General features: G+C 49.1%; 1 protein-coding gene across 1 annotated transcript; it reads right to left on the bottom strand.

The window, feature by feature from the left end:
- Nucleotides 1-1,969: 1,969 nt before the first annotated feature.
- On the bottom strand, nt 1,970-24,901 carry DESI1 (desumoylating isopeptidase 1). Its single transcript, XM_084802966.1, has 6 exons — nt 24,562-24,901; nt 14,126-14,147; nt 12,874-12,943; nt 8,841-8,950; nt 7,273-7,395; nt 1,970-4,215 (listed from the first exon to the last, which is right to left on the bottom strand). Exons 1-6 carry the CDS (start codon nt 24,896-24,898, stop codon nt 4,122-4,124), a joined length of 756 nt encoding a protein of 251 aa, XP_084659092.1. The 5' UTR covers nt 24,899-24,901; the 3' UTR covers nt 1,970-4,121.
- Between the last annotated feature and the right edge of the window lie 25 nt (nt 24,902-24,926).

Below are 24,926 nucleotides of genomic sequence, written 5' to 3'. Positions count from 1 at the left end.
CTGCTCCATCACCTCCCACTAGTGCACTACAACTCCTGGGAGCTTATCTCCCTGAAACCCATGACCCGAAAGGCCCCGCCCTCACACTGCTGCTTACCTCCCTGGTCAGCCACTGTGGCACCCCTCTTTTCAGCTTCTCCCATATTCTCTGTTGCTGGTTCAGCGGCTTCTGAATCATTTAGGCTTCAGGTAGGTAGACAGGCCCGTCTGAGAGAAGCCTTTTCATCCTCCTGACATAGCCATCCTCCTACAGTGTGGTAGTCTAGGTTTTCCTGTCTCCCTTTCCTTATAGGTTGCTGAGCCCTGAACATAAAGCCCAGTACTGCTTTCAGGTGGCTCTCAGGGAAATGGCTAGAGGGTAGGGGTCTTGGGTGTGGAGTTCAAAGGGGACACTAGTTTACCCCAGACTGGCCACTGGCCACAAGTCTTAAAGTCTAAGGGGGTAAACACCTGTGTTCTGTCATTTTTCCTCCAGAAGCAAGTGGCTCTGTACCTCAGCAGAGGGCTGGCCTGTGCATGGTGTTGATTTAGGGAGCTCCTCAGCTATTGGCTTGTCACCTGAAGTTTGCTGAGCATGTGATCTGTGCCAAGTATTGGGTACAGTGCGCTACCCTACAAAGGTGGGTAGCCTGGCCTGTTATCTGAATAGGGATCTCAAAGATTCCTGCCTAGTGTGTTCGTAGGAAGCAGGTATGTCAGACGAAACTATATGTGCTCTCCCTTGAAGAAACTGGCACACTGGAAAGACTCCACGCCTCGGTGATGTCATGTAAGAGTATGGCCCAGATTCAAGGATAGCCTTGCCACCTGCCGCCTGCATGTTTCTCTGACCTTGTTTCCTTTTGAGTAATGGGTCCCCACCCCTGATCTGCTGTTGGGAAAGTAATACCACAGGACTGGCCTACTGGATTTTGCATATAGCCAGCCAGACTGCACTCCTCTTCAGAAGGCTGACCACCAGCCACAGCCCTTGTTCAGGACCAAAGAGACGAATCAGAGACAAACACTTGCTAACTCCTGAGCTCAGATGCGCCTTGTTAAGCAGCACTATCCTTGGAGCCAAACTACAGCCATTTTCACTCCTGGGCTCTTCACTGTTCCCATTTCCATACAGAGGGCTGGGGAGGGGCCACTGGGCCCTCTCCAGAACCTTCTCTTTTCTAAGCTAGCCAGATGCAATCTGCTGTCGTTGCCATGGCCTCAGGGTCTCCAGAGAGCGTAGGCAGGGAGGATTAGAAGGGACTTTCCATCTGAGGTGATGGAGACGCCATGTGTTGTGGGTGTGTGTGGGTGCTAATTCCCCGAACTCCCTACCTATGGCTCTTTGAGCAGCCTAATAAGCTCAGTTTCCAGGGTCACCGTAGGTAGAATAGAACTTCAGTTTGTCACTGGGAGCTTATAAGGAGGGGGCTAGACACTGCCTGGTCTCCCCTCAGGGTGAAAATTCTTGCAACATCTCCTAATGGTCAGGTCCTGAAGGCACATCTTAGAATGTGGAGCTACACAGTTATTTGGAGACAGGGCCCTCACTATGTAGCTAAGGCTAGGTTAAAGTAGCCTAAAGGTAGCTTCAACCTCATGGCAATCCTCCTGCCTCAACGTCCAGTAGTAGTCTCTTTGGGTCTTTTCCCCATCTTTATAGAGCAGTAGTGAAAGCCACACATCTCTCTTTACTACCCTTCCTCATCCACAGGCCTTCCAACTACGCAAAGGCAGTGCTCCTGGGCTCTGTAAGGCTAATATCAGGGAGACCAATGGGGAAGCCTAGGGTTGCTTTGTGCCGGGATTCAAGCAACATATCAAGCTGGGCAAAGTGGCACACACCTTTAATCCCAGCACTCGGGAGCAGAGGCAGGCGGCTCTCTGAGTTTGAGGCCAGCCTGGTCTACAAAGCACGTCCAGGACAGCCAGGGCTGCTACACAGAGAAACCCTGTCCTGAAAAACAAAAACAAACCAAGCAACACATCATAGCAGCAGGCAGAAATAAGTTTATTGCATTAGAAAAACCACCAATGAAAACAGGCAGACACCTCCACGTGAGACATTAGATTGACTTCAAGGAAGTCATGGCGAATCTCAAAGGAACACCCTTTAGTCTAGGAGAAGACGACGGCCTGTTGCCTCCACGTCCCCTGACCCTTGACCAATGGACCTCCACAAGGGTGACATGAACAACACGACTCGGTTCCCTCTCCCCTTCGCTTGTACAAGCCCAGATAGAGTCATGTGGCCACGAACAGTACACGCCTGAGATACTGGGACAGAGAAATATGAAGGTGGGAATGTGGAGGTTCCTGGCCTGGATTTCTGGTGACAATGGGACTTGCATAGAGTAGGAAGAGCTTGCCTTCCTGCAGAGGTCTGAGAAACTGTCTAGTCCTCCTGTCTCTGCTAGCCACGGCACAGATGGCTGCTGGACATGACAGGCGGCTTATTCAAGCAATCAAGTGACTTTTTCACTAGATATCTCACAATATCACAGTATCTGAGTCACTGCTATGAGGAGGAAAACCAGAGAAAGGTCATGTGAGAGAATTGGCTGAGCATCCTCAGGACAGAGGTTAGGGATCTAGGTAGATGCTAACAGCTGGGCCAGGCAACTCTACCTTCCCAGAAGCCAAGCTCTGAACACTCATCCTCTGGGCCCCATCTGCCAACAGACGGATGCTAACCAGTCCCTGTTGGTTCCCCCTCTAGTTTGTCACTACCACGCACACTTGCAAACCCATTTGACTTCAACCTTCATGTCCCGAACCGTCACTTGACATCCCAGCTGGACTTGACAGTGGTCAACACTGAGGCAGAGACCCCAATGATGCCTCCTGCTATGGCTATAAGACTGCAGGACATGGGCCAGCGGGAGCTTGGCAGGGAGGAAAGGCCTGCCCCAGAAGGAGCAACTGGGCTCAAGTTTCAGAAGTAGCAGGAAGCCATGGCAGGGGCTCCCACAGATGTGGAGCTGAGCCTCAGGTGCTTGCTCTGAGTCCCCTTCTCCATATCTAGTCCGCCAAATTAGCTAGTAGGAGGCTGACCCCATGAAAGGGAACCTTAAGTCTCCCTCTAGTGTCTAGAGTCTGGGTCAATGACATCTGGGTTGCCTGCCTATGAAATCCTAGCAGCACATTAGGAAAATGCCCGCTCACAGCCCAACCACATGGCTAAGGTCAGAATGACAACGGAGATAGTGTGTTCAGGACACACTGAGGATAATGTGAGTGTCCCTAGTGGAGACCACTCTAAATTTTTTTGCCACCATGAATCTGGATTATTTTGGTATTCTTTCTATATCAGAGACATGAACAACCGTGTCCCCTCAGTACCGAGCTGACAAATTCATACTGGTTTGGGTGGCTGGCTAAATAACTGATGTCATTATTTGTAAATAGAAGGCCTGGGTCCCGGCCACTACAGCCTAGACCTTCATTAAAGGTGACAGGCCAAGCTCTGCTGAGAAAGCAGCTCAGGGACAGGCAGAGGGCTGGCCCTCAGTCTAGGAGGAGGAATGGCTTTATCCTGTTTTCTCTGATCCCCGCTGCCACCATCCTGAGGTTCTGGCTAATCCAGCTGTGACCTGTGCCCTTGTTTGGGGAGGAGGGGGTCAACTTGTGGGTAAAGAGTTCACTGAGGTTGATTCAGGCGGCCTACAGCTGGCCCCCTGTACACCAAGTCCTTTGGTACACTGACTGGCAGAGGGTGACTGCTCCAGGGTAACGGACAGTATAAAACTCAGCCGGGCCCCACAGGTGTGGCCACAGGGCGGGATGTGGGTACTGTCTGGGAAGAAGGTCTGCCATGGGATTCTCTTAGATTGTGACTCTTGCTTTCTGTTGAAACAAGCGCCCTCTTTCTCCAGGGTAGAGGACGCTCAGGCAACAGCGTCAAAAGTGAACTCACAGACAAGACAGCCTTAATAAATTAGTATAATACTATTAGAAGGGACGGCATTGTTCTGTTTCTCAGGAGCATGGTCCTATGTGCAGCCTGATGAGCTCCGTCCCTGGGAAATGTAAAAGCCGTCCCCATTAGCTCTGATGTAAAATTATAAAATAGAAATCTGGTAGGGTTTGTTTTGTTTAAAAAGGAAAAGCCCTGGAGAGGCGGGCGGTCCCGTGCAGTCCTGTTAGCTTTGGCCATTGGGTCTGCCCACAGAGTTCCCTCCTGGAGGCTGGATCTGGATGGAGTCCAGGAAGGGCCGAAGTGCTTGTCCAAAGGGCCTGTGGAGAAACAGACATGAGCTGGGAGGGTTTTGAAGTGAAGCCTGCCCACAGGCAGATGGTAGCCACGGATGGGGGTCACGGCAGTACCACCTGTACTGGCTTGCTTTCCTTTCTTTTCTTTTGAGTCTCTCTTTACATAGCCTTCACTGTCCTAGAACTCACTATGTAGACCAGGCTGGCCTTGAACTCACAGAGATATGCCTGTTTTTGCCTTCCGAGTGCTGGGATTAAGGGCATGTACCAGCACCCCAGCTAGGTATGTGTGTGTGTATATATATCTATACACACACATCTATACACACACATATCTATATACACACACATCTATACACACACATATCTATATACAATAGTTCTTTCAGTATTTCATACAATGTTTGATGCTATTAACCGTCTCTCCCAAACTCTTAGATCCACCCCACCCCTTACCCATCCTCCTTTGCGCCTGCCCTTTTTTCCTATCGCAGCCATTCTGAACTGCCCAAATATGCTTGGATGTGTGGCTCTCCACTGGTGCATGGCAGACATGTTAGGTGTTACACTCCTGGAGAAAACTGAGCCAGCCTCTCCCAGCAGCCACCAGCGCCTTGGGTAGGGCGGGTTTCACCACCAACTCCCCTCGCCCTGCTGTGCTTTGCTCTGCTTGGGCTTGCACACATCTCGTTCACGCTGTCACACCTGCTGTTAAGTTCCTATGGTCAGTTGCTTTGCTGTATCCAGAAGACACTGCTTCCTCGTAAGCCGCCTCTGCCTCTTCAAACTCTGTCCCCTTTTCTGCGATGGCTCCTGAGCCTTGGGAGGAGCGGTGCAGTTATATGTTCCACTTAGGGCAGAGGAGTCTCCACCTCCTCCTGGGCTCACTGTGGGTCTCTTGCTAATCAACATCTACTAGCACAGCCCAGACGGCTTCTGTAAGAGGGCTATGGTTGGCAAGATTTCCCCAAGGTTCTCAGCCTGTGAAGCCTTTGAGAGGGGAGGTCTTCTGGTCACTGGGGACATGCCCTGAAGGAGACAGTGGGACCGTAGTGGCTTCTCCTCCTCTTTGCTTCCTGGACACCACAAGTAAGCAGCTCTCTCCACTGTGTGCTCCCACCACGATGAGCTGCTTTAGCACAGCCAACAGCACCGGTGCCAGACGACCATGATGGGAGCCTCTGGCAGTGTGCCAACACAAGTCCGCCTCCTTATACACGGAGTAGCTCAGCTTTCTGCTCCAGGGGCGGAAAGCCGACTAACAATCTTCCAGAGAGCCTGCTTTACAGATTCACTCCTGAGCCCACTTCTCTGTGGCGCTACCATCTTCTACTAAATGGCCTGCTGAGCTGTGGTTGACCAGGGGGGCCTCCCACAGGCAACTGGAGCTTTCTGTACTTGCACTCTTTGTTGAAGGGTAGGGCTTAAGACATGGCTCATGCAGGCTGGGCTGGCCTGACACTCTGATCCTTCTGCCCCTACCTCCCAAGAGCTGGGATTACAGTCGTGTACCAGAACCCCCAGCTTACTTGTATCTTCGATTCTTTCTTAGAAGATAAAGTTGAAGCTGAGAAAAAAGGAGGAAGCTGAAGCCAAAGCAAAAGAAGTCAGGACGACGAGGTTGGGAGTGAGGAGGTTCCAAAATTAGGACTCTTCCAGAAAAAGAATAGTCCCAAGTGAGAGAATATTCTGGATAAGGCTGCCAGGTGTTGATGTCACTTTCTAAGGAGCACCTAGTGTGTCCTTGTCATAACTAAGCTGCAGAATCATTGTGAAAATGGACTCTGGAGACTTTCTAAGGTTACCGTACCCTTAAATGAAGTGTCTCATGTCGGGCATGGCGGTGACAATCTTTAATCCCAGGATGCAGGAAGAAGGGGCCGGTATAGTCTATGTACTAAGTTAGAACCTAGTTGGGCTACACAGTGAGACCCAGTCTCAGAAACAAGAAAGTGCCCTCAAGCTCATCTCACATTCCCTGTGATCCTCCTGCCTCAGCCTCCCGAGTGCTGGGATTAAAGGCGTGCGCCACCACGCCCGGCCTGAAAGTCGTTTTTAAGATGAAGAGAATAAGGTACTCTGAAGTGTTACAATGAGCCCTGCCTCAGAGGGTGCCAGCCCCGCCCACCAATCAGTAAGAGCAGCAGCATCTGGCCGCTCAAGGTGCTCAGGGGCTCATGACCTAGCAGGGCACATGTATCTGGAGGGCAGTCCCAGGCCTAGGAGACTGAGCTCCTCAGCAACCTTGTTTTCTATGAAGTATTTTGTTTGTTTTAAACTGAGGATCTGCCAGGATCCCTGTTGGTTAGCACCCCTCCTAATTCAGGAGAAACCGAGTCAGAGGCAATGAATAGCTTAGAGTGTGCAGAGGCAGCTTTTTTGTTTGTCTGTTTTTCAAGACATGGTTTTTCTGTATAGACCTGGCTGTGCTAGAACTCACATGGTCTGCCTGCCTCCTGAGTGCGGGGATTAAAGGCGAGCACCACCACGCCCAGCCAGAGGCAGCTTGATACAATCAGAAACAGAGTGAGTGTGGTGAGTATGTGCCCTGTTTGGAGATGACATCTGGGTGATGGCCCACAGGCCCTTCCCAAGGTTGGACTCCATTAGGGGCAGAGGAAACCTCTGCTGAGGGCGGCCCATGCACTCTAAGTTCAAGGACAAGCAGAACTTGGTCTTTTGAGGGCGTCAAACAGCTCAGGGTGTGGCCGACAAAGACAAGCACAGTTGAGAACTGGGCTGTCCTGTTACTCCAGATTCCGGCATCCACTGACGCCTCAATTCTAGATAAACCCTGCTGGGAAATGGCTTTGTGTGTTAGATACCGGCTTTTACATAAACACTGAAGGGTCAAGTGGCTTTCTCAATTCTGTGGTGCACTTAACCCTAGCTCCACGGAGGCTGGAGGTCAGACGGTGGACTCTGCTGCCACAGGGAAGGGCATTAAGTACCATGGGCTTGCACTGCTCAGGCTCATCTCAGGAAGCCCACCACTGGGCTGAGGCAGCGCTGACCCTCCTGACTGCCTCAGGTGGGGGTTTTCAAAGTTGGCAGGGGCGGAAGCAGAGCAGTCACACTTACGTGGAGAGAACTTCAGAGGGCAGGTCGGTGATGTAGGACGGGATCTTCCGCCCCGTCAGGAACTGTGCCACTTCATTGCTAAAGGTGTTACAGTTGTGCTCAAAGAGGTTGTAGGCTTCTCCTCTGTACACGGAAGAAAGGTTTGGAGAGCAGATGAGAAAGCCAGCAGCATCTACATGAAGGGACTGTCACTGTGTTGTGGGAAGGTGGGCAGAGCCTTATGTGAGGACTAGGACCAGTCCTGCAAACTGTCTGTAGACCTGGACCTCTGGGAAGTGGTTTACAAGGAAAGATGAACCACAAACGCGTGACTCCAGAATCTTCACATTCACAACAGAACTAGGAGCAGAGGTGAACTCTTAATGAAATTAACTAAAATTTAAAAAGCTTTACTTGGTGGGGCGTGGTGGTGCACACCTTTAAACCCAGCACTCAGGGAGGCAGAAGCAGGTGGATCACTGTGAGTTCGAGGCCAGCCTGGTCTACAAAGTGAGTCTAGAACAGCCAAGGCTACATAGAGAAACCTTGTCTTAAAACAAGAACAATAACAAAAAAAAAAACCAAAAAAGCTTTACTTATTTTATATATATGTGCATCTACATGAATGTAGGTGCACCATGTGTGTGCCTACTGCCTTTGAAGGGGAAGAGGGTGAGACACCCCGCTCCTGGCTGTCGTGTGGTCCTGGGAACTGACCCCAGGCCTTAACCTCTAGGACACATTCCACAAATGTTCTCATCCTCTAAGGCAAACCTAAGTCCCTCCTCAACTTTTTTTTCACACTTATTTTGTGTGTGTGTGTGTGTGTGTGTGTGTGTGTGTGTGTGTGTGTGTACATGGATAAAGTTAGAGGACAGTGTGTGAGAGCAGATGCTCTTCTTCCACAGTGTGGACTTCAGAGACCACACTCAGGCAGTCCAGCTCTATGGCAAATGCCTTACCAGGCTTTGGCTCATTTTTTTGTTTGTTTATTTGTTTTCTTTTGAGACAGTCTCTAGCTCAGGCTGACCTTTCACTCCAAATGTAGCCATGATTGACTTCAAACTTCTGATGCTCCTGCCTCTACTTCCTGAGTACAGAGTTTAAAAGCATACTATACCTACAAACCAATTTGGGTTTCTGCAGTGTGGGGGGATTAAACCCAAGGCTTTGTGCATGATGGGGAAAGCACTTTACCAACTGAGCTGCATTTTCAATCTGACTCAAGCTTTCCCAAGATAAGTTAATTCAAGCTGGTATTTCATCCCACGCCTACCACAAACCCTGTTTTCCATGTTTAGGAAGAAATACTTGGCCAGAGGGCATGGAGAACAGCATTCCCGAATCAGAGGGAATAAGGAACCATTCCTGGGCTACAGCAGCAAAGCATGCTGGGATGCACTGCTGGCTGCTGCAGAGCCCCGGGCTCACTCTATAGCACAGTCACTGCTTTCTCTTCAGAATGACCGTAAAGACCAATCAGGCTGGAGCTGAGCGTCAGTGATGGTCAGCCTGGCCCTCCCTGCCTTCTGGGGCCTGACTGGCTAGTCATGGGGCACACAAGCAACCACCACCCTGTCCTTACTCACCGGAACAGAGACTCCCCCAGGGAGGAAAGATATTCCAGAAAGATCTCTTCTGTGACTTCTGTGTTCCCCACATCAACCACAGTGTCTGGGGGTCCAAGCAATGTCCCTCCCTGAAAGAGTCAACCCAAAGTCACCATCTCTATTGTTAGCTGTTCTGGGGATCAACCCCAGGGTCTTCTGCGCTCCAGGCAAGTGCTCTATTGCTAAGACCCCCAGAATCCTGTTAACATTTTACTTTTTGGGGAAGGGATTTTGTGAACTTCAGGCTATGTTCCCCATCTGTTTGTTTGTTTTTTGGTTTTTTGAGACAGGGTGTCTCTGTGTAGACTAGGCTGGCCTCGAACTCACAGTGATCCACCAGCCTCCGCCTCCCGAGTGTTGGGATTAAAGGCGTGCGCCACCACGCCCGGCTGTTCCCCATCTGTTAAATTATTATTTTTAGACAGAGTCTTACTATATAACCCTAGCTGGCCTTGAACTCAGAGAGCCACCTGCCTCTGCATCTCAAGTGCTGAGATTAAAGGTCTGTACTACTAGGCCAGCCTGGTCTACAAAGTGAGTTACAGGACTCCTCTACCAGGCTTGAAAAAAATTCTTTTAAATTGTGACTTCCACACAAAACTACAAAAACACTGTTCTATCAGCTTCGTTTTTAACTGCTGGAACACTCTTGTCACCGGAAGAGGGCCATTTCCTGCTCCTGTCAGGGTTATGGAGTTTAGGATTGGGCATCTGGTTCTTGTGAGGCCTGGAAGTGGATTCCTGTACAGGTCTCTTCCCTGTCCATTCATTCTCTTGTTAACAAGACAAACCTAGCTGTGTGGTGGCGCACGCCTTCAATCCTAGCACTCAGGAGGCAGAGGCATGCAGATCTCTGTGAGTTCGAGGCCAGCCTGGTCTACACGGTGAACTCCAGGATAGCCAAGGCTACACAGAGAAACCCTGTCTCAAAAAATACAAACAACAAAAAGACCGAAGCCTGGAACCTTTGGCCTCCTTTTGTCCCCACTAGATGCCCACAAGGACAAAACTTGACAGCTGGGTTGCCACAGGAGTCTAAAGGAGTGGGACAGTAGCCAAAGGGCAAACGACTAGACAGCAAGGAGGGTAGACCTGGGAAAGTGGAACACTCCAGAACAGAGCCTGCCTGTAAAAGCCACTGACTGACAGCCATGAGCACTTCCCTGGCACTGGGGAAGGCATGGAGAGCAGTACTTACGGCAGCCAGAGGGAAATTACCTAACATTCCAACACTGGGAGTACAATGCATACAAAACACGACATTTCTATCCTCATGAAACTTAGTTTACTAGGGAAGGTAGGTAAAAAAAATTCTATACGCCGGAGGATCCTAACAAGCTGAATCAGGGCCGTGCTGGGAAAGTGCGTTGTTGGTTCCTGTGTCAGGGGAGGGCCAGGCTGAGAGTGGCCTGAGGAAACTGACACCGATTCAGACCTGAAGGATGGAGAGGCACATCCAGGTGAAGGATTAGGGAGCTATCGTGAGGTTGGAGTATAGGTTTAAATGCCCAATCAGGAAGAGGGCCAAGGTGGGGAAGACACATCTGCAAAGAGTTTGGCTAGAGAAGGGTCCAGAGACAAGATCAGAGGGGTCATGGGAGACCTTCTGAGCCCTCTGCTAAAGCAGGAAAATACTTTGAAAAGTGAAATCCTATAAAAACAAAATGATAAAAACCCCTAGGATTTAAAAAACTCATCAGGAGGCAGAGGCAGGTGGATCTTTTTGAGTTTTGAGGCCAGCCTGGTCTACATAGTTTGAGGATAGCCAGGGCTACATAGTCCCAGCACTAAGGTGACGAAGAGGGGAGGATCAGAAGCTCACAGTCACCCGTGGTTATGTGGTGAGCCTGATGTGTGCTGGGGAAAAAAACAAAAAAAACAAAACCAAACTGTCTACTACATGGAGGACAGAGGGGGCTCAGGCCAGCTTCATAGGTCTAGCCTAGGCAGAAGTGCTCAGGACTGCAGGGAACGCTCTGGAGGAATGGGAAGAGATGGAGAGAGAGACTAACTTAAGACACACTGACTAGGTAGAACTGACCAGGCTTTTTGGGGAGATAAGGACAACCAGCATCAGGCGGCTCCAGGCTCTCTCCAGCTGCACAGCGGTCTTGAGGCCAGCCTCAGCATGAGAGACCTTTTAATCTCAAAAAGAAGTGACCAGGCTTAACGAAAGACGTGTAGGGTGGACACTGAAAAATCAAGAATAAATTTCTACTTATGACACCAAAATGAAAGGCTGGGTCTTTGCTTGAGTACATCCCACGGAAATCCTGAGATGGCCCTAAGAGAGTCAGAGTCACCCACAGGAGCAGGCTGGAGGAGGGCGACTGACAGGTTAATGGATCTGTCTCTCTCTCCCAACCCTCAGTGCTGAGGAGGAAATACGGGGCTTTCAGTCCAGGCAAGTGTCCACCAACACATCTCCGACTACTGAACAAACTTTAAGGCCTTTTTCTTTCTTCATCCTAACTTTTTTTAAAAATCATCCCCCCCCTTCTCTCAGCCGCCTACTATATTTTTGGACTATAAGACATACCTGACCATAAGATGCACTCAGTTTTTAGAGCAGTAAAACAAGAAAAACAGCAAAAACAGTAATCGGATCATATGGTACACCCCAATCCCCCCCAAATTTGGGGGAGAAAACCGTGTCTTACGGTCCAAAAAATATAAAATTTGTGGGTATGTATGCACACATTCAAAGTGGTCAGAGAACAGCTTGGAGGAATCTCTATGTGGGCTGCAGGGATCAAAATCAAGTCCTCAGACGTGGTGGGTGGTAACTTTCACCTGCTGAACCATGTCATCTCACCAGCTCTGGCTTTTGTTTGTTTTGCTTTCTGAGACAGGGTTTCTCTGGGTAGCCCTGGCTGTCCTAGAACTCACTCTGTAGACCAGGCTGGCCTTGAACTCATGGAGATCTGCCTGCCTCTGCCTCTGTGGGATTAAGGTGCTGGGATTAAAAGTGTGCCACCACCACCACCTGGTTGTCTGTATTTTTAGTTTAAATTGATCATGTGCATGGGTGTTTTGCTTGCACGCATGCCTTTGCATTACCTGCATGCAGTGCTCCAGGAGGGCACTAGATCCCTTGGAACTAGAGTTGCATACGGTTATGGGCTGCCATGTGGGTGCTATGAATCAAACCTAGGTCCTCTGGCAGAGCAGCCAGGGTTCTTGACTGCTGAACAATCTCTCTCCCAAACCCTGTTTTTAGGTCTCATTACATTATGTACTCTGACCAGGCGTCAGCTGCATTCAGGAGGTAGGGGATGAAGGGGGACGGTCCTCTACTTCTACTGTGCATGCTCTAGAGCTCGAACTCGGCAGTCGGGCCTGCTGTGAGCTCCCTGACCTGCCCAGCTGTCTCTGAGCCACTGCCCTAGTCTCCCCCCTGCTCCCCCCCCACCCTTTTTGAGACAGGGTTTCCTCTGTGTAGCCAAAGGGGATTAAAGGCATGCACCAACATGCCTGGCTTTGTGCTAGTTTTTAAGAGTGCTTATTTGAAGGCACCATTAATCCCAGCACTCGGGAGGCAGAGGCAGGTGGATCTCTCTGAGTTCCAGGCCAGCCTGGTCTACAAAGTGAATCCATGGCAGCCAAGACTACACAGAGAAACCCTGTGGTGTGTGTGCGCGCGCTTTTTTGAGAGAGGATCTCATATAACTCGGGCTTCAACTCAACAGGTAGCCAAAAAAGATGCACTCCCAACCCTCCCGCCTCCCACTCACAGCGCTGGGATTATAAAACTGCTTAGTTTAAGTCTTTTTTCTTTTCTTTCTTTCTTTTTTTTTTTTTTGAGAACGTGTCTCTCACTATGTACCCCTGGCTGTTCTGGAACATTCTGTGTAGACCAGGCTGCCATGAACTCAGAGATTCAACTGCTTTTGCTTTCCACGTGCTGGGATTAAAGGCGTGGGCAGCGCACCATCACATCCGGCTCAGGTGCTGTGGGAGGAGCTTCCACGGATAGGAACCCCAGAAGTGCAGGTGTGGGGAAGACACTCACCGGGGGACAGCTGGAGATACCACCGCTGCCGAAGAAGAACTCATCCTTGTGTACAACTATGGAGGTGTGCCTGCCGCAGAGAGGGACAGTGAGCCAACTTCTCCAAGCAAAAGCAAGTACCATCCTTCAGTGAGAACAATTCCTGCCCCAAGATGTCACCACGCCTGCCAATTTTATTTCATTAGCCAGACATGTTCAGGGTCCCTCTGAATCTGGGGTAACTGATCTGGGACTGTTCCCACCCTCATACCCAAAGTCACAGATGCACAAGTCCCTCGTCTAAAGTGGACTAGGCCACACTCAGAACTTACTGAGTCATTTAAAGATGATATACAATATTTAACATGATATAACACCATTAAGTCAGTATGCTATACTGTCTGGGGAAAAATGATGACTCTGTATGCTTAGGACAAGCACGTTTGCTTTTCAGAACATTTTCCTTTTCTTTCTTTCCAGATAGAAGCCGCACTATGCAGCCTTGGCGGGCCTGGAGCTCCCTGTGTAGGCAGGACTGGCCTCTATCTCAGGGCCCTGCTGGCCTCTGCCTCCTAGGATTAGAGGTGCGCGTTGCCACTGCCAGCTAACATTCAGGATCTGACACTGTTGACAGGAGCTGATGGATACGGAGAATGCACAGCATGGTACAGAGAGGGCAGACAGCAGCGCAGGTCAAGTGTCCTCTGCTGGGCACTGGGTGGCTACTGTGAGAAGCATTAATGGAAGCTCATTACCCAGTAGGTGACAATAGCCTCCTCTAGTAGGTGACAATAGCCTCCTCTAGTTGTGACAAAAAAGTCTCTAGACTTGGCCAACGTCTTGTGAGGTGGAGGGACAAAATCAGATACACAGAAACTGGTGTTTTAGGATAGAGGAAACTGGGGGCTGGAGAGATGGATCAGTAGTCAGTTAAGGGTACTGCCTGCTCTTCCAGAGGACCCGGATTCAATTCCCAGCACCCACATGGTGGCTCACAACTCTTTGGGGGATCCAACGCCCTCTTCTGGCTTCCTGGGCACTAAGTACACACACAGTACACAGAAATACACACACCTATCTCCCTGAGGCAGAGGGAGGCAGATTTCTGTGAATTCGAGGCCAGCCTGGTCTGCAGAGGGAGTTCCAGGTCTTAAAAAAAAAAAAAAAAAAAGATGGGAAATTAGTAACAAAGAGGCAGGCTTTGAGCTGGGAGCCGCAGAGACAGTCAACTGCTGTGGCTCACAGAGCAGTCAATACAAGGAGTCCCACTTACCAGATGCCTTCCAGTTGTTTCCCTGTGGAGAAAAGGAGAGATTTAGTCATTAGAGACAAGACTGCATGTGCCCTGCTCAGCCTGAGTAAATTTAGAACTCACTCAAACCGGTAGAAGACTTTAGGAACCTCCCGGGAGGACTTTCCAGAAACCCAGCTCTCCTCTATGGCAGTGACGAGGATGCACTGAGTTCAGTGAGTTCAGAAGCCATTTCAGAAAGCTACATACAGCCGGGCGTGGTGGTGCACACCTTTAATCCCAGCACTCAGGAGGCAGAGGTAGGCAGATCTCTGTGAGTTCAAGGCCAGCCTGGTCTACAAAGTGAGTACAGGACAGTCAGGGCGACACAAAGAAACCCTGTCTCTAAAAACAAAAACGAAAACAAAAACAAAACAAAACAACAACAACAAAAAAAAAAAAAAAGGAAAAGAAAGCAACATACAAACCCTGGCATAAACGCTTACACCTGTTCTTATGTCCCACCTGGGGTTAGGTCAACTATCTTTTTAACTTTTCTGTGTCATCTGTAGCAAACCCACAGTAAAACAATGAAGCTGTACCCACTTCTCCATGAAGGTCAAGTCTTCAGAAAACAATGGAGCCAAATTAAGTGCTGTGTGTTTTAAAAGGCAATGCACAGGTATTCGGTGCTGGGGACTGAGTGAATCCAGGCATATGAGCATTGCCAAGCACCTGCTTGCTCTTCCACTGACCTACAGGCAGGGCCCGTTCTACTATTCCTTTCCCTACCAGCAAACACAGGCTAGCCTACCTTCAGAAGCTCAAAGTCAAGCAGAAAGAGACACACACACAAATAATTAACTAAAACACAGCGCTGATAAGCGCGGACACAGGGGTAAAAGCAGGGTGCTGTGTTAATAAAGATAAAAAACTACCTTCACGAGCTTGCACTCAAGCAATGAGGAGCGAGCAGGGGCCAGAGGAGACAGGCTGAGGGCAGGAGTGGTGACTGTCCTAGGAGGCGGCAGGGCAGGGTGGCCTGGACTGGGTAGGGGAGTACTCTGATCAGACCCACTTTTAAAAAACAACTTTTCACGTGTTGATTTAGAGTGTGTGTGTGAGCCACAGTGCACATATGGAGGTCAGAGGGCAGTTTCAGCTGCAGGAGTCCAGCCCGCTCCCACCACACAGGCTCTGGCCACCAAACTCAGGTTCCCAAGCTCAGGCATCTTTACCCACTGAGCTATCTTTTGACCCAAATATATGCCTGGCATTCTTTGTAGACCAGGCTGGCCTCCGAACTCACAGCGATCTGCCTGTCTCTGCCTCCTAAGTGCTGGGATTAAAACCATGTGCCACCACGCCCGGCTCAGCGTTTATATTTGAAGAGTTTTATTTGTACTGGGGAATGAACACAGAATCTTGTACGTGCTAAGTATGCACTCTACTACTGAGCTATACTCTAAGGCCTAGAGTTTTTTCTTTTCTTTTCTGAGACAAAGTCTTATGTATTCTGGGCTGGCCTCTAAATTGCTATGTAGCTAACCTTGAATTCTGACCCACTTGCCCCCCACCTCCACCTGCGGGGACTGAAGCCATCTCTCACTGTGCTTAGTCTGTGTGGTGCAAGGGATCAAGTCCAGGTTCCTGTGCATGCTAGACAAGCTCTCTGCCTAGGGAGCCACATCCCGGACCCAGCCTCCTGTATCTGACATGTCACTTTAAAAAGATGACTAAGGCTCGTGTTTTGTCTAGTATAAAAAGGCAAGGCGAGATGTGAAGATGCGTTTGGTGGAGATGCCCAGGTAGAAACATGAGGCTTGTTGTGTTGGGAAGAAAAGGAGAACTATGGCCTCGGCAAGATGACGGGCACGCGAGAGCAGGCTGAACTGAATCTTCAAGTTTTGGGCAAGATTCGGGTGGGCGGTGAGGTGGGCAGTATGAGCTATCAAAGTAGGGCACGAAGCCCTCTAGGGACATGAATTAGACTCAGTGGGGATTAGCACAGCACAGAGCGGATTATTTACCACTGGGATTTCCTCAGCAAGCTGGAGAGTGATGATCACATGGCTGCTCGCCTCTAAGCCTATTGACACATCCAGTGCACTCATTCTGAGGCCCGTGGAGCATGGATGCAGGAAACAATGGAAGGCGTGGGTGTTAGATCCACTGTGGATGCCAGGAGGGGTAGGGCAAGATGCACTATTGTCATCCTTCACTGCAGAGCACAGAGGTACATACTCCACCTGCTCCTTATCCACAGAGCTACATCAGGCCCAGTATACTACTGCTGCTTTGCAAATGCCTATTAAGAATTAAGTGGGCCAGGCGTAGTCTTGCCGGGCGTGGTGGCACACGCCTTTAATCCCAGCACTCGGGAGGCAGAGGCAGGCGGATCAATGCGAGTTCGAGGCCAGCCTGGTCTGCAAAGTGAGTCCAGGTCAGCCAAGGCTACACAGAGAAACCCTGCCTCGAGAAACAAAACAAAAAACAATTAAGTGTATGACAGGGATGGGACTCCAGAGACACAAGTCTCTTTGTAGATGGAATTTTGTCTCAGTTTGGCAGGGAAAGGAAGCACACTAGCTCTTTGGTATAGAGCAGTGCAGCTCTGGTTCACTCCATATATCCCCACCCTAGCAACAAAGTATTCTAACTGGCACTTCAGCAACAGTAAGAGAGGCTTGAGTGTTAGCTGGGAAATGTTTCTTCTCCAGGGAAAAGTAAAAGGGAGCATCTGTACAATGTACGTAGCCCTCTGCAGTCAATACCATAAGATGCCTGTGAGCAAAGGGCTTACCCTTCTTGTCTGTGTGGGGAGAAGGGGGGCAGGAGGTCACCATGAAGAGCTGGGGTGCTCAGTGGTGGAGTATTTACCTACACCACGCACAAGGAACTGAGTTCTAACCTGAGCACCACAAATACATAACTTTTTAAAAGGTAGGCTTAAAAATATCTAACCATGTAGTACAGACTTTAAAAAAAAAAAGATTTATTATTTACTATTTATATAGTATCCTGCCTGCCTGTGTACCTGCAGGCCAGAAGAGGGCACAAGGTCTCATTATAGATGATTGTGAGCCACCATGTGGTTGCTGGGAATTGAACTCTGGACCTTTGGAAGAACAGACAGTGTGCTTAACCTCTGAGTCATCTCTCCAAATTCTTTAGAGTTAGCACAGAACTTTTTTTTTTCCTAGTGTAAAGATAACTATAGTCAATCCAGGCTGATGGCACATGCCTTTAATCCCAGCACTCCGGAGGTAAAGGCAGATGCAGGCGGATCATTGAGTTTGAGGCTAGCATGGTCTACAACAGGAGTCCAGGACAGCCAGGGCTAACACAGAAAAACTCTGTCTCAAAATACAAAAAAAAGGTAAGTAAAATCAGTGGTTGTAATATCTGTAATCTAGCCCTTGGAAGGCTGAGGCAGGAGAATTGCTGTGGACCAGCCTTAGGTACAGAGTGAGACTTTTTATTGGGTAGGTGGAGGGGCACGAACAACAATACAGGATGATGGTACAGGCCTAGAACCCCAGCACTGAGGGGTGAGGCTGAAGGACCAGGAGCTGAAAGCCAGCCTAACCCACGAAACTCTGCCTCAAACACCAATAACAGCGTCGCCGCCGCCGCCGCCGCCGCCACCGCCACCACCTTAAGAGCACCGGAGTTCTGTTCCCAGCACCCACAGGGTAGCCCACAACCTGCTGTGATTTCAGTTCTGGAGGATCAAATGCCTTTTTCTGTACTCTGCAGCATGCACAGCATGCACAAAATATCCCATGGACACACACTCATACACACACACACACACAAAATTTAACCAAAAAACCTTAGAGCTCTTTTTCTCAGTGCAGTTAATGACTGCGCATGTCGATTAGCTGGGCTTCTAGTAATGCCTGGGGCAAGCGCCATGTCCCACCGTTTACCTGGTTAGTGGTCACTAAATATAAGACTATGCAGACTCTAGGGCCACAGCAGAGTTCTTGCCTCAGAGAATTTCCAGTCCGGCTGGGGGTGCACAGGGCTTTGTGGATACAGATGGAAAAAATGTGCAGTCATAAACAGGGTGATAAATACTTCCAGGAGCACATAGGATGGCAACAGGACCTATGAGGGATGTGTAAGCAAGAGCTGGAGGGTGGGGTTTAGGAAAAGGTTTGTGGGAGGAGACATCACAACCAAGATGTCAAGGATGGGCAGAAGTTAGGCAGCCCAAGAGCTGGAGAGAGAAGGCTTCTTCTGTGTGGTGGTGGGCCACAGAGTCTCTGGAGAGAGGCTTGGAAGCACTCTGTCACTGGAGTACCAGGCAGCCTCTCCCCTCTGAGGCTCTACAAGGGGAAAGCCCTAATGCGCTGGCTAGTTCTATGTCAACTTGACACATGCTAGAGTCATTGGAGAGAGGGGAGCCTCAACTGGAAAAAAAAAAAAAACCTCTATAAGACCCAGTTGTAGGCAAGCCTGTAAGGCATTTTCTTTTCTTTTCTTTCTCTTTAAAAAAAAAAAAAAAAGATTAATTTATTACATACACAGTGTTCTGCCTGCATGTACATCTGCACACCAGAAGAGGGAACCAGGTCTCACTATAGATGGTTGTGAGCCACCACGTGATTGCTGGGAATTAAACTCAGAACCTCTGGAAGAGCAGACAGTGAGTGAGTGATCTTAACTGTTGAGCCATTGTGGGTGGAGCCACCCTGGGCCGGAGGTCCTGGGTCCCATAAGAAAGCAGGCTGAGCAATTCCTGTGGGCCGAGCTCTGCGTCAGCTCCGGCCTCCCTGTTCATGCTTGGCCTGAGTTCCTACCTTGCATTCCTCAGTGGACTGTGATTCAGGCTATGTCAGCCAGATAAATAATGTTCTCCCCAGGTTACTTTGGTCAGGGTGTTTCATCACAGCAATATTAACCCCAACTAGAACATGGCTTTTTTTAAAAACAACAAAACTATATTTTGTTGTAGAATCTAAGGTAGGAAGGCTGGTGTCAAGTGTTTTGTGAGGCGACAGACATTAAATGGGAGTTAGAGGAGCCCTGGAGGGCGCACTGCATTCTGCAAGATTGCTGTTTCCTCATCCTTCCAGTGGACATCAAACAGCGGGCACACAATGGACAATAAAAACAAAGACAAAGCACAATAGACTGCATTAAAACATAAAGAAAAAACCCTCTCAGATTTGAATAAATTCTATTTAGTCTCCAAGTCTGAGTCATTTCTCTACAATCCTGGGAAGGAGGGAATAGCTCTGTGAGGCCCGGCACCAAGCACGTGGCTGCTCGCACCCCTTAAGGGGCACCCGCTCGAGGCAGCCCTGGGGGCCTCTCTGAGGAATGAGGTTCTCTGCCTCCAGGAGCTCCAGGCTTCCACCAAAGACTCAAGATGCTGATGCACTTAACTCGGCATGCAACCGTCATCTTTTTATATGGTCATCTAATTTATACACATATGCACATTACTTTTCAAGAAATTAACACCCAGAGTACAGAGGCCCTAGTGCAGCCGGGCATGCTGGCACACACCTGCGATCCCAGCACTTGGGGAGGCTGTGGCAGGTGGATCTGAGTTTGAGGCCAGCTTGGTCTACACTGCAAGTCCAGGACAGCTAAGGCAACACACAGAAACCTGTCTCAAAAATTCAAAAAACAAAAGCCCCCGCCCGCAAAAAGAGGTTCTATTGCTATTGTTCTAGGAACTAAGTATAAAGACCTAAATACTCACTACACCGCATTCTGTCAAGATGTACAGATTCGTGACTTTCCCCCCTCTCAAACCCAGGGCCTCATGAATGTTAGGCAAGCGCTCTATTATACAAGTTCCAGAAACTTTAACCTAAGAGCTGATGAGCTTCTAAGAAAAAAGAACTGCTAGGCATGCATATAAAACTTCATGTCAGAAAAGAAACACAAAACACTTGTTAGCCTAGTTAGAAAACAAATTCCAGGGCTGGGGAGAAGGCTCAGTGGGTAATGTGCTCGCTATGCAAGTCTGAGGACGGGGCCCCAGGACTGGAGTTAGAGCCACACGGGCTGCATGCTGAGCCCCTAGCCCATCCCTCACTCCTCCAAAGCTCCGTATTTGTCATCTCCACATGCCTTCTCACAAAAAGAGGTCAGTAGCTAAAATTATTAAGAGGAAGAGCTGAAGGACAATTTTAATAGCTAATTATATTAGCCAAATAGTGATGTGGGGAAAAGGTGCAATTAAGCTGTCCACTCAAATAGACTGCTAAGGATGCAGTGGCAACTGAGGTGCTGCAGAACACCAGCACTTTCACGAGAGGCACATGTCCTCAAAATAGGATGGGCAAGGCCAGTGGGTTGGCCCAAGTCTGATTCCCAGGCCCCATGTCCAGTGGTTAACAACTGCCTGTAACTCTAGTTTCCGGGAGGCAGCGCCCTCTTCTGTCCTCTCCCAGCACCAGCACACGTGTGCACTCAGACTCACGTTCTCAGGCTTGTATAACTAGAAATGTGTTGGTTGGTTTTTTTGTTTTTGTTTTTTCTGAGACAGGGTTTCTCTGTGTAGCCTTGGCTGTTCTGGACTCACTCTGTAGACCTGGCTGGCCTCGAACTCACTGCGATCTGCTTGCCTCTGTCTGCCAAATGCTGGGATTACAGGCGTGTGCCACCATGCCCGGCTTGTGTTGGTTATTTTTTAATTTTACTTATTGCTATAGTATACTCTCACATGTGGCACACAGGCACACACATATAAAACTAAATATAGTAATAAAGAAAACTACGACAGCGTAATTGGGTGAGGTCTAGGTGTATTATCTATATTTAAGCCAATTGTGAACTGTAACAGAATTGGATAAGGCCTTTAAGTTGTTATTTTAAAACGAACTTTACTATAATTTACTAATGTGTACAAGTGTGCACTTGTGGAGGTCAGAGGGGTGTCACATCCCCTGGAGCGGGAGTGACAGGCAGTTGTGAGTGTGCTGATGTGGGTGTTGAGAACATGTCTTCGGCAAGAACAGTACGTGCTCTTAACCACTGGGCCATCTTGGCCCTATGGATAAGATCTTTTTTTTTTTTTTTTTTTTTTTTTTTTTTTTTTTTTGAGAAAGGGTTTCTCTGTGTAGCCTTGGCTGTCCTGGACTCACTTTGTAGACCAGGCTGGCCTAGAACTCAGTGATCCACCTGCCTCTGCCTCCCGAGTGCTGGGATTAAAGGAGTGCACCACCACACCCAGCCTGGAAATGTGTGTTTTCAATGAGTTTGTTGGATCATCCTTTATGTAGCCTGCACATTCCATTATTAGAGAGAAGTTTAGACCTAAGTCATGGGTTGCTCGCAGGGCAGGTAATGACTATGATTTTTCTATAACTCTTCATTTCTTTTGCAAAGGGAATAAAAACAACACAGGAAAAAGGAGAATTAAATTTGTAGGGGAGCTGGGTGTGGTGGTGCACGTCTTTAATCCTAGCACTTGGGAGGCAGAGGCAGGTGGATCACTGAGTTTCAGGCCAGCTCAGTCTACAAAAAAATGAGTCTAGTACAGCCAAGGCTACACAGAAATAACCTGTCTCATAAAACCAAAAAAAAAAAAAAATGTAGACAAGACCTCTGACAAGCCACCATCTGATGTGCCAAATCAGTGAAGCTTCATGTTTGGCTGATGCTTCCAAGAGCATCATAGCTAATTAAAAGAACAGAAGTGCTAAGGAAATGGCTCAGGGGGGCCTTGCCTAGTACACTTGAAGGGCTTGGATTCAAGCCCCAGAGGCTAGGGTGGCGAGTCTAACACTTTACCTGCCTTTTTTTTTTTTTTTAAATTTATTATTTATACAGTATTTTGACAGCATGTTAGCTGGCAGGCCAGAAGAGGGCACCAGATCTCGTTATAGATGGTTGTGGTTGCTTGGAATCGAACTCAGGACCTTTAAAAGAACAGGCAGTGCTCTTAACTGTTGAGCCATCTCTCCAATGCGTCTCCCCCTTATTCTTAAAAATTAATTTATTATTTTATGTGTACTGGTGCTTTGCCTGCGTGTATGTCTGTGTGAGGGTGTCAGATCTTGGAGCTACAGACAGTTGTGAGCGGCCATGTGGATGCTGGGATTTGAACCTGGGTCCACTGAGCCATCTCTCCAGCCACTCTTAACTCCCCCATTGCCTTCCATGGATAGTTGCTGCTTCTTTATCCTGTATTTCCAGCTTAAAAGTCACAGCTTCTGAAGCCCTCTACCCCTAGTCTCTCATATTATTTTCTACCTTGGCATTCAGCCAGATTTATGTATGTATATGCACAGACATACATGTATATAAACATATCTATACATACATATTTCCTACACTAGCCAGCTCCATGACAGCAAAAATCTTTGTTCTACCCACATTAAACATCAGCACATGCTAAGCACTCAAATATTCGTTTAATGAACAAAACAACAATATCTATATCTAGTGTCCCTGTCAGCTAAGAGCAATAATTATTAGGTAGTATTAGGACAGAAATATAATCAGGTTGGGGGGAGGGGCTTTATGGGTAAAGGAAACAAACCTTCCTGTGATAAAACTCAACAAATGGCTGCATTCCAAGGAAGGCAGCTAGAGCCTCACTGATATAATCTACTAGTGGCTCAAAGGCCTCCCAAGCAAACAGTGTTTGCTTTCAGATTTGCCTTACTTTCTTGCTAGGTGTGCTGGAGACTGGACTTGGGCTTTGTGCATGTTGCGTAAGGCCTCTCTCTACCACTGAGTCATGACTGGATCCTAAGCCCTGCCAGCAACCCATGATGACTTAGGTCTAAACTTCTGTCTAATAATGGAATGTGCTGGCTACATAAAGAATGATCCAACAAACTCATTGAAAACACACATTTCTAGGCTGGGCATGGTGTGGCATCCCACCTTGTAATCCCAGCACTCGGGAGGCAGAGACAGGTGGATTGCTATAAATTGGAGGCCAACCTGGTGTACAAAGTGGGTCTAGGACAGCCATAACTACATTGAGAAACCCTGTCTCAAAAAGCCAAAAAACCAAAACCAAACCAAACCCCCAAGCCCGACACCATTTCCAAAGTGTGAGGCACAGCTCTACGACCCTCATGTTTACAACTTACAAATGTGTACATGTCTAAATAGTAAGAAAAAGTTCGGGGCAAAGTTTCCTTTCACGCCATGTCTGCTTCTATTAGCTCCTGGCTACCATATTCTTTGGTAAAGAAATTGTTTTAACTTGATCTCTCTCTCCCTTCATTTTCTTTTAAACACAGAGCGTACTATATAGTCTAGGTTTGGTCTTGACCCCACAGCCCCTCGGCCTTAGCCTCCTTATACTAGGATAACAGGTGTGTGGCACCACAGTAGGCTCTAATATAATCCCCCCTAACTAATTTCAGTTAACAATGCATGCTGCAACTGAAGGCATTTCTTTCTGTTTCCGTATTGCTTGAAGCATGCCAAGCAGCAACTCTCCAGGTGAGTGAGCCACCATCCGTAGTCAGGTACTTGTGTTTTTAACGAACATTCTAGATGATTCTGATGTGAAGCCAAATTTAGAAACCACTGTCCCAGGGTAGAAGGGCTAGTGGGTTCAGCTCAGTGACATGTCACAAATGGATGCCCTCAAAAGTTACCCGGCTTCCTTGATCCCAGCCCCTTGTGTTCCCTGAGAGCTCAGCCTTTTTCCTAACGTCTCCAGGAAACACTAGCTATTTACTGAACGAAGCAAAACTATGTCATTTTCAATCCCTGAAATCCCTTCCTGTCCGTCATCACTTGAAATGACAAACCTGACAAATCCTAGGTCATACAGACATTTTGGTATCTCACTTAAGTTGGACCTACACTGGAGGAGGCTGCTTTTCTCTCTCAGCACTAAATCACTCGAACCCAGCACGCTTCTCTTTACTAACACTCCTCAAGGATACAACAGCATTCCGTCCTAACCCAGAATTGGTTTCTTACCATCTGGTCAAAAGCAATTAACTGCTGAGCGAAGACTGCATTGTCGGACAGAATGTGGTTAGTTCCAAGTTCTGGGTCAGGGTGACCTGACTTGACCTAACCGGGTGCGGGGCGAGGACTCAGGCCCTCGGCAGCCGCTCTAGCGCTGCCTTCCCAGCCACTCCAAGGACTGCAGAGGGAGTTTCCTCTTTTGGCGTGGAGGACAGTCACTCCGAGAGCCACCAGAGACTCTGCAGTGTCGCTTCCACTACAGGGACACGCGCTGGAGACGTTCTCACTTTCTCTACTTTGAGCCAAAGAAGGCGTGTAGAGGGTTCCCCAAGAAGCCAGGGAACCCGCCAAGATCAGTCGCTAACCCGAGCCCCTAACTTGCTCTCAGCCGGAGCCCTGCAAGGCTTCTTACATCACGAAGCTGGAAAAGGAGTTCAGGGAACTCCATCCCACTCTCTTCTCTGCCCTAATATAAGGTCTTTTCTCCCACCCGTGGGTCCCTCTTCCCCCCTCGGCAGCGATCTGCCGGCGGCCACCTGCCTTTACCCCACTGACCCCGGTCCCCTCACCCAGCATGATGGGGCTGAGCCGCCGGGCCAGGCCTTTGGACAAGTCGTACACGTAGAGCTTCACCGGATAGAGATTCGGCGGCTCCATCAGGACCCGTGGCGGCGGCCACGACGGCCCGCGGGCGCCCGGGAGCGGCTTGGACCTTCCGGTACCCGACCGGGGTGGGGAGAGGAAGGAGCGGGGGCCCGAGCCCGGGCCCGGCCTGAGGGCGGGGGAGAGGCGGCCCTGCGCTGCTCGCGCCCCACACCCGCGACGGGCAACGACTTCTGTGAGGTGACAGAGATCCCGGAGTCTGCACGGAACAGGGGGCAGGGGCCGGGACGCACTTTCACGCATGTGCGTTCGGTGCTGACGGGCCTCGGGG

Source organism: Acomys minous, assembly GCF_964271855.1.
Source record: "Acomys minous genome assembly, chromosome: 12".
Lineage (NCBI taxonomy): Eukaryota > Metazoa > Chordata > Mammalia > Rodentia > Muridae > Acomys > Acomys minous.
The sequence above is the reverse complement of the archived record's forward strand: the minus strand, read 5'-3'. Positions and strand labels throughout refer to the sequence as shown.